Genomic DNA, 13,599 nt, shown 5'->3' with positions numbered 1-13,599 from the left:
AGATAGGTAACCATTTTTAACAATCTACTCAGAACTGAGGATTCGGTTTTGTGATGTACAATTTTTCCAGTGACATTTGCGTTATTTCAATTCTTTTTTTTTTTTTTTTTTTTGGTTTTTCGAGACAGGGTTTCTCTGTGTAGCTTTGCGCCTTTCCTGGAACTCACTTGGTAGCCCAGGCTGGCCTCGAACTCACAGAGATCCGCCTGGCTCTGCCTCCCGAGTGCTGGGATTAAAGGCGTGCGCCACCACCGCCCGGCGCGTTATTTCAATTCTTACAAAGAGAGAAACAGAATTGTGAAATCTAGTAGTGGAATTTAAGGTAATGCCGCTGTGTTTACAGTGAACCACAGAGCGAGTGGGAGTTGTTTTTCCAGGGAGGCTTGTGGCAATTCCCTTCAACCTGAATATGTCAGAGATTTGGGTTCCTCTTTTGTTCAACTATAGATTTGCCGGCCCAGTCAGGACATCATCGGCTAACATGAAGTTGTGCAGACATTTCTGAAATCACATCCTTGATGCAGTTTTCTTAGGCAAACAGGTTTCCAAACACACTTTGTAAGACACTGAGTGAGTCTACTGCTTAAGAGAACCATTTATCTTGGTCCAAAAAAGTAACAAGCGTATGCAGCATCAACGCAGACATTTCACGTATAATGCTGATAGTGACTGTCTGTTAGGAAGGAAGCAGGTCATCAAGGGAGCAATTCTTTCAGTAAACTCAGGACTTCATAGCTCATCTTTATCCATGCGACCAGCAGAGCAGTCTCTTAGAACCTGTGTACACCTCAGAGCAGATTGTTGGGTGCTCATGTAATTATGAGGCTGAAGGCCACTGGTATGGGGTAGAACATGTGGTGACACACGCTTTTCCATTTTTAATCTCATTTCATATACACAGAACATGCATACGCAGCATCTCTCTTCATTTACACATTTTACTTGAGTACATTAAAACCACAGAGTTCCAGGTAGACCAGCTCAGGAAAGGCTTATGGTGGAATGGACTGGGATTAAGGATGAGTAATATCAAATATTTCTTAGCACAATTTGATGGTGAAATTTGCTTGGAAAATTTCTTATTCTTTCAAACAGAAGAGCATATTTTCTTTTCAATAGTATGTATTGCTATCTAGTGATATTTCAATAGTGTGCTGAGGAAAATTTTATAATTTATATTTATGATTGATCAGTAGTTTTGGGTGTAATTAAGTTTTTCTTAGTTGCTGATATACTTAGAAAATATTCATTTTTCTAATGGTGTACATTATTCAAAATTGTCCTTTTTTGAAAATCCTTACAATAAGTATTCACATGGTCACATCACATTGGAGTATGGGATACTATTTTATAAGACAGCATATGAATTTTTAAATTAAATATAGAATGATGTTTGTATATATGTATACACACTTACCAATATTTACTATGTATTACCCAATGAAAATTAACCCTCTCCAATCTTGTGCTTTAAATAAACCATTTTGACCATGACTTTCAATACGCTATGTTCTTGGCATTTGGTTCTGTGTGAGCATGTGTGTGTAAGCATGCATGCATGGCTGTCTCCATAAGTTTTCCAAATGCTGGATGTTATCAATGTGTTAAAACTACCAGTAGGGCAGTTTAAAATGCTCCCTGTTGATTCTACGTTTCTTCAATATTTCACAGTGATAAGCATTTTTTCATATTTATTTTGGCTGTCATACACATCTGTGCATTCGCCTGTTCTTCCTTCATGATTTTGTAAGCAGCACTTTAGCATGTTTTGGAATTTTGGAGTTTCCTACTCTTCCGTCTGTAAAGGCACCTTTCATCCTAGTCTCAGTCTGTAGAGCTGTTGGTGCATCCAATAAGTTTTCAGGGATCATGAAGTCAAAGAACAAAGCTGGACATGTGGGTCTTCTTGGGGAGGAATTTGTAAGCAAGAACTCAGTAGCCACTTTTCTGCCCAGGAAACTTCCAGATCTTAAGACATCGGGTCATGTCACATGGTGGCCATTTTGCTCCATGTACTTGTCTTAGAGTTGAAACTGCCAGGAGCAGCAGAGATCGACCTAATCATCTTGCTTTCTAACCTCAGGTTTTTCATTGACCACGCCGCTGCCTCACCTTTCACAGCCCAACTTGCAGACGTCCTCTGCCAGAGGAGCTGACACCCAGACACTCAGCACCCAGGCTGACCTCACCACACTCATGCCTGCTCGGGGCAGGCCTGACCCACCAGGTTTGCGCGCGCTTTAGACATGCACAAATACGAAGAAAAGTACTGACAGTTGCCTCCCTTTAAGAATGGCGTGAGGAGCCGTGGCCACCGGTTCAATCAATGTGGAACACTTGTCGCTGATGAATTAGTAATTTTATAGTTATCCTTAGGGTGCAAACCATGTGACAAAAGACGTGCTAACAGAGATGAAATAATGTTCAGGGGTGGAGGCTACCACAATGTTCTATGTTTCTACAGTTATCCTTGTTGTTTAGTGAAGACTTCATCCTCTAGTAATAAAGAATAATGTATGTAAATCTGTAAGACCTTGAGCCAATAAACAGCTGTCAAGAATGAAGGATTTCTTATCCATAAAGGGGACTGAAAACTTATTATGATAATGTCATTGTCTGTCATTTAGGGAGTGAGAAAAAGGAGAAGCAGACACAAATCTCCCATACAGACAAGATTCTTTTTTCTTATCTCTTCTTAAAACAGTGCAACATATTCTCTCCTTTCTTGTCCCAAACCAGAGTCTAGATAACTTCACGGTGTCCCTTTCTATGGGATAAATTTAAGGGTGTCCTTTCTCAGGCCATAATTCCATAATGTCCTACATATGCATACACTCAGTGGCCTGAGTGCTTGGCAGCGAGGTAGACATGTAACAGAGGCCTGCTTCAGGATAAATCAAGCATAGAGGTCAAGTTCACACATAAGATAATTATTATTTTAAAACACTAATACTGTTCCCTTGGCCTAAAAGCCACCACAGGCCGTCTACACACTTCAAACAAGGCAAAGAGCGGCCTCATCTGATCCTACCACTGTAGCAGAGCAAAATGGATCTGGTTCTTTTTAGCAGATCCATAGACATAGAAAGCAGAGAAGGAAAGAAGCCATGAACAGAAGCATGCTTTGAGGGCTGCTTGCCACACAAACCAACCTGCTCTGCCACGAGCAAATAATTCTTCTTGGCCTGCTGGCTAATTTCACTAATTAAAAGGTCTATCCCATGCAATCGATATAATTAAAATGGAAAATGCCATTCTTAAGTGGGTGACTGAGATTATCTACTTAATAAGGAAAATGTAGTTTTCAAATGAAGGGGGACTCTAGGGATTCTGAAGACAGTATAGCAGGGTCTCTCGACATCAGAGGCATAAGAGATGATTGGGAAGGACAAGTGTCTAGAAAGAGGGAGAAGCAGTAAATAAGGTGGTAGGCTAGTGGGAGGAATCGTCTGCTTTTGAGATTCCACAGGTGGCCAGTTTGTGTCTAAATGAAGCTTGAAAAGGCTGCCTGCATAACCCTTCCTCCTCTCCTATTACTGTGGATCCTTCCATTGTTTCTAGAACTAGTGAATGGATGCTCCATGTAGTCATTCTATGCCATGGTTTCCTTACAGCTGGGAGCGTTCAGTGGTGTTTGAAGAGTAGGCCAAGAACAAACTCAGTTGGCATGGAAATTCATTTCCACTTCTCAAACCATATGTGTGATGACTTACGGATTCAATCCATCTGCAAATGGGAGATGTTTGGCATAGTCTTAGCAAAGTGGTTTAGATAACAGCCATGGGCCACTGAGGAAACAGAACACTGTGCACCAAAAACACACGTACACTGACCTCGAATGTGAGGCTAAGTTCATATCGCTGGACATGGGGATCTTGACAGTGAAATCACCAAACAAGATCCCCAGTAGGAGCTAGCTCTATTTCTTTTGCTTTCTCCATGTCAGCTAGCACAAAGCTAGTCACCTGATGGGTGACTATACATGGGTTTCTTGTTCCTGAGTGCTGGCTGTGATATATGGGGGAAACATCTAACAGGCATGAAATGCTCTGATGCCTGACAGTGAATTTCTAAGCAGGATATGCAGCTCTTTTAGCTACATCACTCGGCACTCTGCCCAAAATTGGGAAATAAGAGGATTATATCAGCATAATGGGCAGTGTGCTGATATAAAACCAATTTGATATCTTCCTGGCATGGGAGCCTTCTTAGTAAAATGTCGTATTTTGACCAGAATCCAATAACGACGAAAAGCCTGGGGCTCTGATGCCACACAGGCAGGAGACCATTTAGCTTAATTTCAGGGAAATTGAATCTGAGTACCTGTACACAGGGCTTCCCTCCCCAGAGTGGCACAGCCACCTAAGACTCTAAACAGGTGCTAGGCTACACTTCCTCCTGGGCAACCTTCAATGGCCTTAGAATCTCCAAGACAACATCCTTCTCTTCTCTTTGAAATACTTTTAATATCACATAAGGCAGCACTTGACTGGGAGTTTGGACCTCCTTGGGCTGTCCAAGCTGTTTCCCAAGACCCCAACTATTTTTTTTTTGTTGTCGTTTGTTTGTTTGTTTTTACTTTTTCTGTCAACTGGTACCTGAGCTGTACAGGTTTCTACGTGTCTGCCTCTGAGTTCATCTTTTAGCAAGTTCTCACATTGCTAGCACAATCTATGAAATTAGGACTATGGGATGAGTTGGGTTGTGGTTAGGGTTTGGCTAAATATTGTGCTGCAGTAGGTATACTAGATAGTTCATTGCTCTGCCTTAGTTCCATAATCACATCCATGTCAGCATGTGGCATGATGGAAGTGACAGTGTTGGTGACCCTTCTGATTACAGGTGCATCAGGGGAGATGACTACATTGGGGACCTTTCCTGCAGACACAGCCCTTCCTGCAGACACCATCACGCTTGCACGCAACAGCTCTGCTGCCTTACCTACACACACCTCCAACATCAGCACCACAGATGCCTCCTCAGGTGTGACCATTATGTGGCATGTTTTAGGCTATGGAGGCTGCAAACTTGAGTGTAACTCTTATTTTACTCCAGATACTACTTTCAGATTTCCCATCCTTTTTTTTTTATCATCTTGATCAGAAATTAGGCAAAAGAAACTTATGAGGAAGCTTTTTGGGGATAAATGCAGCTTTACTATTATTATTGTAAAGTTCATGACAAAGAAGTGGATAATAATACATTCATGGCCCGTAGCTCTGGGATCAAATCCATCTGCCTCAGTTTTCTAGACAATCTAGGACAAGTAACTCAGTTTCCTTTCTGTGAAGACTATATGTGCAAAAGGCTTAATAAAATGGATGTAAGAAAAGCAGCCATTGGTCCCATTAGTATCTAAAATATGGAGAGCTATAATTCAACAGAAAATGCTAGTTTGAGCAAAATTATTTTTCAGGTAAGAATTATACTAAGGAGCAAATAACTTGCCCTTTAAGTTGTGATCTAATATTTGCAATTACTTGAAATGTGTGTTATCGGAACAATTTGTGCATAAGTCTTTGCCTCACTTTGTTATTTTGGAAAGTATCAATTCAAATGTGGGAAGAATCACTTATCTTTGCTAAAGAGTTTTTTCCTCAAGCTTCAAGGTAATAAACATATTGACTTTTATCCTTTTGTTTATTTCCTTGCAGGTGGCAACCTTATAACCACTGTATCATCCACTCTGGGCCTTATAACCACTGACCATCCAAGCACAATAGGTGACAACCTTACCCCCAGTCATGCAGACACACCTCTGCCACGGCTGGGCACATCCTCACAGGCTCTCAGGCTGTCTCTACTTCAGGCTGCCTTCTTAGTGGAATCTTGAGTTCTAACCCTGATGGTCACAGAGCAGAATCTAGACACTAGTGCAGCACACGTGTAGCTGAGGATATAGTGTCACTACCATGCCTCCCCTGTGGCATTTATGAGAACCCACATAAGCAATAGTCAAGCCTGTTAGAACTTATTACTCTGAAGGGCAGATGTAGTGTATGACGAAGAATTTTATCAAAGCCTCTACCCTGGAAGGTATGTGGCAGTGACATTGTTTAGGGTCAGGAAGCCAGTGCTGGCAAGCCCACCATTCTCCCCAGATTCTTCCAACTTTGAGAAGATTAGCAGAAATCCTTTTGCTTGCATGGACTCAGACTCCCACCTTTTCCGTTAAATCAGTGGTTCTCATCCTGGAGGTTAAATGACCCTTTCACAGGAGTCACCTAAGACCATCAGAAATATCAGATATTTATGATTCATAACAGCAAAATTATAGTTATGAAGTAGCAACAAAAATAATTTTATGGCCGGGGGTCACTACAACATGAGGAACTGTATTAAAGGGTCACAGCATTTGGAAGGTTGAGAACCACTGAGTTAAATTCATATATTACAATTACAATTGTAATTGTAATTTTACAGTGAGTGATCTTACAAGGTAATTGCTCTAAGATCAATTAGCTACCCTGGATCTTGTGTGTGGGAAGCATATAGAGGTTAAACGTGGGAACAAAGCAGTCTTTATCTATTAATATCCCATCAAAAATAAAAGCCACAACATTGCTTCATTGGGGTTATAGTTAAGGAAATGTAGTTTGAGACCAACAAAGTGAATGAAGACTTTCAAAATATTTTGGCAGTTTTTAGATTTGGTCCTGTCACCAAGCTGACATCGAATCTGTACCCCAAAGTCTACATATTGCGACAGTCACAGTTCTGTTTATTTTATATTTTAATGAAGATAATTTATAGTTATATCATTGGTTTATAATATTTGCATGTTTAAGGGGAAAATAAGATATTAAGCAAACTGCATTATGTATTAAACCTAAACTGGAAAGTCTATGAAGCAGATTCTCAAAGATGAACACAGCAGATAAATTTTAAAATAACATTTCAATGATTTGCCTCTTTCCTTTTTCATCTCTATTACAGCTACCACCCAACCCAAGCCAACATGTGGTAAGTTTGTTGACCCAAAGGTAACCTCTGTCACTTGGGAACAGCATTTCAATCATTTCTCTCTTTCTTCTTAACGCACTATTTCTACTTCTCATGGCTAGCTCTAGATTTTAAGAGCCACTGTCTTTCCTTTTCTTCCTCCCCTTGTGGTGGAAGCCAAGTTTTTTCTTCATGGCCAGTGTTACCCTTCCATAGCCTTTTGAATCTCAGCACTGCAGTCAGGTCCCTGTTCACTCAGAGTCAAGGTCAACCTCCATTGGTTTGTTTCCTTAACATGATGTCTCAAGTTCCAGCTCCCTTGCTCTCCTTCCGTATCACCGTCTCCTCACTTACACTCTTGCCTTGAGTCAAATGGAGCTGCCTTTATATTTAAGACTCCTGATCGTGTATCCCTTGCTTTTCTTCCTCTGCATTTGGAGTTCTTTCATATTCCTCCTTTTTGGTGCCTGCGTTTGTTTTCTGACACCTTGCTCATACTTTAAAAATCAATCTAAGTCATCAAGACTTCTTCATGCTCTCCAGTCTGAACAGATGTCTTTCGTTTCGCTCTTACATTATTTGCTGTCTACTCTTATTTTATGTCTTTGCTTAGCTCTTGTAATTCAGTCTGTGTCCATCTTGGTTTAAGGCTTCACCTTCTAAAAGCCAATTTCATCTGATTAGTCTTTGTACTCCTAGTATTTAAGACGAAGGGCATACAGTTTTGCAAAATAAAAACAAGTATAGAGGAGCTTTGAAGATGAGGGTAAAGTGCTTGCCACACAACCATGGGGACATGAGTTCTGATCCCCAATGCCTATGTAAAATGGTGAACTTGGTAGCAGATGCCTGTCAACCTAATGCTGGGGTTGCTGACTTGATACTGTTGCTCAATCAGAGAAAGACCCTTTCTCATAAAATTAGATCAAGAGAAATAGAGGCAGATGCCTGATGTCAATCTCTGGTCTCCATACTCATGCACATATGTATATGTGCACTCCTTCACATACATGCACAGATGAACATGTATACATGTACACACACACAAACACACATACACACAGAAAACATTTTTAAAATGGTTATGTAAATTAATAGTTGTTTAAAAGAAATCTTTGCCAGTCCATAGAAATTGTTGACACTAACCAAAAGGATTTATGAAGGATTTAGTATCATGCGTAATAATATTACAGATGTAATGCAACCAGTGAGAACTTACGGTCTCTAATTCATGATGGGGGAAATAAATGGTTTATAAAGACATTTTTAAAAAAAAGAGTAGTTATAAAGCAAGGATTTTTTTTGCATATGAGTTCACTAGCTAAACTGATTTGTCAGTTAATTCAACAAGTAATTATTGAATTCTTGCTAATAACAGAAAGATATATTATCATGGACCTGAGTTGATGATAATGATCAAAACAGACTAGTTTTGGCTCCCAGGGCCTTTACAGTTTAGCAGGCAAGACAAATGTAAATCCAATAATCATCTAGGCATAGACTGGGATCCTCCATAAGAAAGGAGAATTATGAAATAATGACTTAGGGGCATGTGATACATTTCCTATATTTTACATATTTCTGAGAATATTGTGTCACAGTCTATAATCTGATTTGGTGATATTTTGGTGTCTTATCTGCTGTTCTTAGCCACAGTTTGCTAATTGTTCTTTTACTTCTGTTTGCTGCATACGTTAATAAATTCACTCTTTTGTAGGTCATTCTCTGTACAAAAGAATATATTAAGGCATTCTTATCCAACAGAATCTCATTCATTCTGAACAGTGATAATACTAATTTTCTTTTTTTTTCCAGATGAAAAATTTGGGAACATTACTGTGCATTACCGCTATAACAGTAATAATCAGTTTTTTGAGGCAGAGCTAAAAGGTGACAAAACCCACAAAAACTCATGTGAAATTGTGGATTGTAAAGAACTTAAAAATCTACAAGAATGCTCACAGAAAATAGTCAATGTGTCTGATAGCTCATGTACTCCAGCTAAAATTATAACATTGGATGTACCACCAGGTGAATGCCAATTTCTTTCTATCTGTGTATTTAGAACAACAGTGTGATTTCATGCATGTGTTATGGTGCTCCTGGGGGCTAATGTGGTTAGAAAAAAAAACAGAGAGAAAGAGAGAGAGCGAGAGAGAGAGAAAGAGAGAGAGAGAGAGAGAGAGAGAGAGAGAGAGAGAGAGAGAGAGAGAGAGAACTGGTAAGTATGAGTTCCCTGCTGAGAACCCTGGAGAGCATGAATAAATACGTACTTACTCTTTAGGGCCATCACTTTGTTTACAAAAAAGATTCCTAGCTGAGCAGTGGTGGCACATGCCTTTAATCCTAGCACTTGGAAGGCAGAGGTTGGCGGATCTGAGTTCAAGGCCAGCCTAGACTACAGAACAAGTTCTAGGGCAGCCAGGGCGACACAGAGAAACCCTGTCTCAAAACTTGAAACAAAAGACAAAAAGACAAAGCAACAACAACAAAGAGGTTCCTATGGATTAAAAACAGCCTATTTTGTGAAGTAATTATACATGAGATTTCTGGTTCTTCTTTTTAAATTCAAAATGTTCTTTGTCCTCCCTTGCCTCCAGAAGTTTCTTATGTATATTAGGGAAAAGAACAAACTTAAACATTTAATGTTTTTGAAAAAAAACAAAACAAAACAAACAAACAAAAAGAAACCAAAGTTTAACATAAGTAGAACTCTATGTTAATACCAAAATTGTAATCCCAGCATGTGGAAGGCCAAGGCAGGAGTATTTCCATGTGTTCAAAGCCAGCCCGGGTTACATAGTGAGTTCCAAGCTAGCCTGAGCTACAATGCAAGATGAGAACGTGTCTCCAAAACCCAAAACAGATTACCAAACAAGCCTCAAACCCCAAAGACATTTTTTTCAAATGGGAAAAATCGACTGTTTTATCTAATTGCTTCCTTGAGTTTCATTTATAATGTGGCATGGGTTCTACTGAAAAGCAGCACACATTTCAATTAAAATATGTGGTATGGAAATAATATGTTTGATTTCAGAGTATTTAGTTAGAGGTGGCACACCTTCACACTAGGAACGTAACCTAAGGGCAACTCTATGTTTTATTGACAGGGCGTGAGAAGTTTATCCTGCATAACTGCACAAAGCCAGTAGACGCTGATACCACAATTTGTTTGGAGTGGGAAGCAAAGGACTTTGACTGTGACAGAGGAAAACTTTCATACAGATTTTACTGTGATAATGGTAGGATATTGAGTAAAGAAATTCTATCATCAGAAGTTATTCCAGACATGGCTTAAATGTTCTTTCAAAATACTTGCCCTCCTTCCCTGACCCTCAGTGATCTGTGGTAAATTAGAATATAATAACTCCAGTATCTGCCACTGAAACAAATTCACAAAATAGAAAAAACAGAAAGAAAACAAACAAACAAACAAAAAAAAACAACCGTGGATGTGGATGGTAACTATAGAAAAAATCAAAACTAATGGAGAGAATTTTCTTGCTTACTGTTATATACCAGACATCAGTGAAAGGATGATAAGATGAGGAAATTATAAAAGAGTAATGGTATCCATATTCTGTAGACAGGAAATTATATAGATTCAGAGGTTACTTTCTTACACCTCAATCAACGAAAATTATTTGCAAGTTCAAGAATATTCAGGTAACAAGGAAAACATGTGCTTCTGGGAATGAACTTGAGTTTCTACGAAGTAGAGTTTCTTTTAAAATATATTGGAATTCAGTGAGGTGGACTGTTTGTCCTCTTGACATCAAGCCACTTGCCAGGACACACTTGGCAAGACAGAAAGATGTGTGTGCACCTCTGTGCACACACACAGAGGCAGAAGAGGAAAGTACGACCCTGATTGTCATCGTCATGCCAATGGGAAGATACTGAGCTATGCTTTAATCAGTGTGTCCAAAGCTGGAACAAATATATAATGAGCTATCAATTTTAAAAATGCAAAGGAAATCCACTTAAGCAAAGGCTAAATGAGACATAATCCTCGTTTCTCAACAAAGTTGAGTGTAGTAGTGCTATTTGCAGGATCTTGGGCTTATTATTTCATCATTTGCAGAGGCTTTGCTCCAACATTAAGTCTTAAACACATGGCATCAGAAAAGAAGTCCACACACTGTGTGTCACTTCATATACTCACGTGCAATACTTATTTCTTGCAGGTATTTCAAAGCACTCTTCACAAATTGAGCTTAGAGGTCTTACACCCCAAAGAACTTACAATTGTGCTACAGAAATCCTCTATGATAACGCAATAGTTTTCCAAGAAAATAAATCTGTGAAGACGGATTTGGGGAGTGAGTACATTACTTACATTTATAAGATAAATAAAATTTCTGTTTCTTTTGTGGGCTTATGTTATTTGTGGAATCACAGAAAATAGAGAAGAAAAATTTTTAAGTTAATTTTAAGGTGAATTGAAAAATAATTATGCAAAACTAAAGTTGTTCTTTTTCTGTTGTTCAAAGTTTATATAGTACAAGACTGCTAGAAACAGTTAAAATGGTTTACATGGCTTGTTCCCATTTTCTTCATTGCCTCTTCCCTTCCTTTTATAACATTCTTCACTCGGGGTTCTTACACCTCTTCCCCTAGTCCTGTCCTGCTTCTCACAGAAGAGGAAAGTAAGCACATCGACCAGTATAGCCCTGGCAAATCTACGTGCAGAATATAAAACAGGAACCGTAGCTATCAAATTGCTGGCAATATCATTAATAACAAGATAAAGCTTAGTAAATGGAAAGGGGTTCCAGAAAATAATACCATTTGGGAAGACAGAAGTGAAAAATTCCAAATAAATTTAAAATTTGCTGGTAAATGTTAATTTGAAACAGGTGATCAATGAATGATCAAGTATGAAGAAGACAAAAAGTGTCATTGCTTACAAACAGTGAAGACATTTCTACAATAAAGATTTGTGTGTATCAGTGGAGGGAAAGGAGGAGAAGAGAAGCAGTAGGAAAGGGAGAAAGCAGTGAGGGAGGGAGAAGGGGAAGGAGGGAGAGTAGAGGTAGAGAGAGACAGAGAGCGAGAGAGTTGGAGGGAGGGAGGGAAGGATGGAGGGAGGGAGAGAGGGAGGGAGAGAGGGAGGGAGGGAGAGAAACAGAAATAAAAAGCTAGGTGTGATGGGAGATATTTTAGGTGCTTGGGAGGTTGAGACAGGGTGATCCAAAGTTGAAGGCCTGCCTGAACAACTTACTGAGACCTACATAGTGTATGAAGGCTTGCCTGAGATAATGCAGTCCTGTCATTGAACAATAAAACAACCCACTCCACAAAATACGTTACGACTTTCTGGTATTTTACTCACATGATTCTAATTTGTTTCATAGCTGAGGACAAAGGGGATGCCCAAATCCAAGTCTCCTATCCCTCCAAACTAACATTAACTATACCAAGAGCAAATAAAGCTGCAGGGTAACCAGACAAGTTTAATACCATGTGGGTAGTAAAAACTTAGAGTGAGGGAGGGCAGGGAGATTGTTCAGTGGGTAAAGGTGCTTGCTGCCAAGCCTGAAGACCTGAGTTTGTTCACAGGATGCACATGGTAGAAGGAAATAACCAATTTCTGCAAATTGTTTTCTCACCTTCACATGGGCGTACACACACACACACACACACACACACACACACACACACACACACACACAGAGACATGGACACACACACATATATACTCAGACATGGACACAGACATACAAATAAATAAATAAACAAACAAACTAAGATTAGCACAACCTTTTAAAATCAGTGTAACATATGATGAATCTTAAAAAAAGTCTATATTTGATAAGATACAAGTCATTTCAGTTAATTGTTTTAGTATCCCTGTGGAGAAAGGATATCAAGTGGCCATCAGTCATTGTGTCTCAACACACACAAATGTTCCGTTGCTCTAAAAGCTAAAGTTATGAAGTACCTAATTAAAAGCATGTGAGGTACTCTGTGTATCTTCAGAATAGGCAAGTTTTCTTAAGAAAAAAAGCAAGAATCATAAAAAGATCTATAAATTTGACTTCATAGTTGAATACTCCTCTTTGAAGTGATTGAACGAAATAGCATATAAATTGTGTACTGTGGGAAAGTACCCATGATTTATTTATATTTGACATGGACAACTTCCCAAAATGTATAGAAATAACTTTCAGTTACAAAGCAAGACACCAAATATTCCAATTGAAACACAGGAAAGCATTTTGACTGTGCATTTCACAAAAGATATACAAATGGTGACTGAGCCCATGGAAAACTGCTCAGCCTCATTAGCCATCTGGGAAATGAGTGTCAAAACAAGATGGAGATTGTATACATAGCCACTAACAAAAGACTGACCACATTATTAATGAGAATGTAGCAATTCACCCAACATAAGAAGAAAGACTATACCTGCAAAGGAAAGTGGATTCGTGCATATGCATCCACTCTTAGAAAGAGCTCAAACAGCCACCAAGTGTTTAATAATAGAGAAAACACAGTGTAAGTTAATGAAGAACACTGCTTACCTTTCCTTGTTCTAATGAGAGAGTTGCCATATAAAGATAAAATATTCATTTAAGGCCGGGCGGTGGTGGCGCACGCCTTTAATCCCAGCACTCGGGAGGCAGAGCCAGGCGGATCGCTGTGAGTTCGAGG

The 13,599-nt window shown here is 39.2% G+C and overlaps 1 protein-coding gene across 4 annotated transcripts in view; it reads left to right on the top strand.

The window, feature by feature from the left end:
• Ptprc (protein tyrosine phosphatase receptor type C) overlaps positions 1–13,599 on the top strand; it is a 108,488-nt gene that overhangs the window by 50,692 nt on the left and 44,197 nt on the right. Inside the window, exons 5-11 of one of the 4 annotated variants that reach the window (XM_052737086.1) lie at positions 2,084–2,227; positions 4,843–4,983; positions 5,655–5,723; positions 6,937–6,963; positions 8,758–8,973; positions 10,053–10,184; positions 11,130–11,264. In XM_052737086.1, coding sequence (XP_052593046.1) covers positions 2,084–2,227; positions 4,843–4,983; positions 5,655–5,723; positions 6,937–6,963; positions 8,758–8,973; positions 10,053–10,184; positions 11,130–11,264 — 864 coding nt within the window. The remainder of the gene's footprint in view (positions 1–2,083; positions 2,228–4,842; positions 4,984–5,654; positions 5,724–6,936; positions 6,964–8,757; positions 8,974–10,052; positions 10,185–11,129; positions 11,265–13,599) is intronic. The other 3 variants (XM_052737087.1, XM_052737088.1, XM_052737089.1) reach the window with 3 other exon arrangements.

Source organism: Peromyscus californicus, unplaced genomic scaffold (genome assembly GCF_007827085.1).
Source record: "Peromyscus californicus insignis strain IS unplaced genomic scaffold, ASM782708v3 Scaffold_14__1_contigs__length_90479793_seg_2, whole genome shotgun sequence".
NCBI lineage: Eukaryota > Metazoa > Chordata > Mammalia > Rodentia > Cricetidae > Peromyscus > Peromyscus californicus.
Note: the sequence above shows the minus strand (reverse complement) of the source record. Positions and strands in the feature narration are given on the sequence as shown.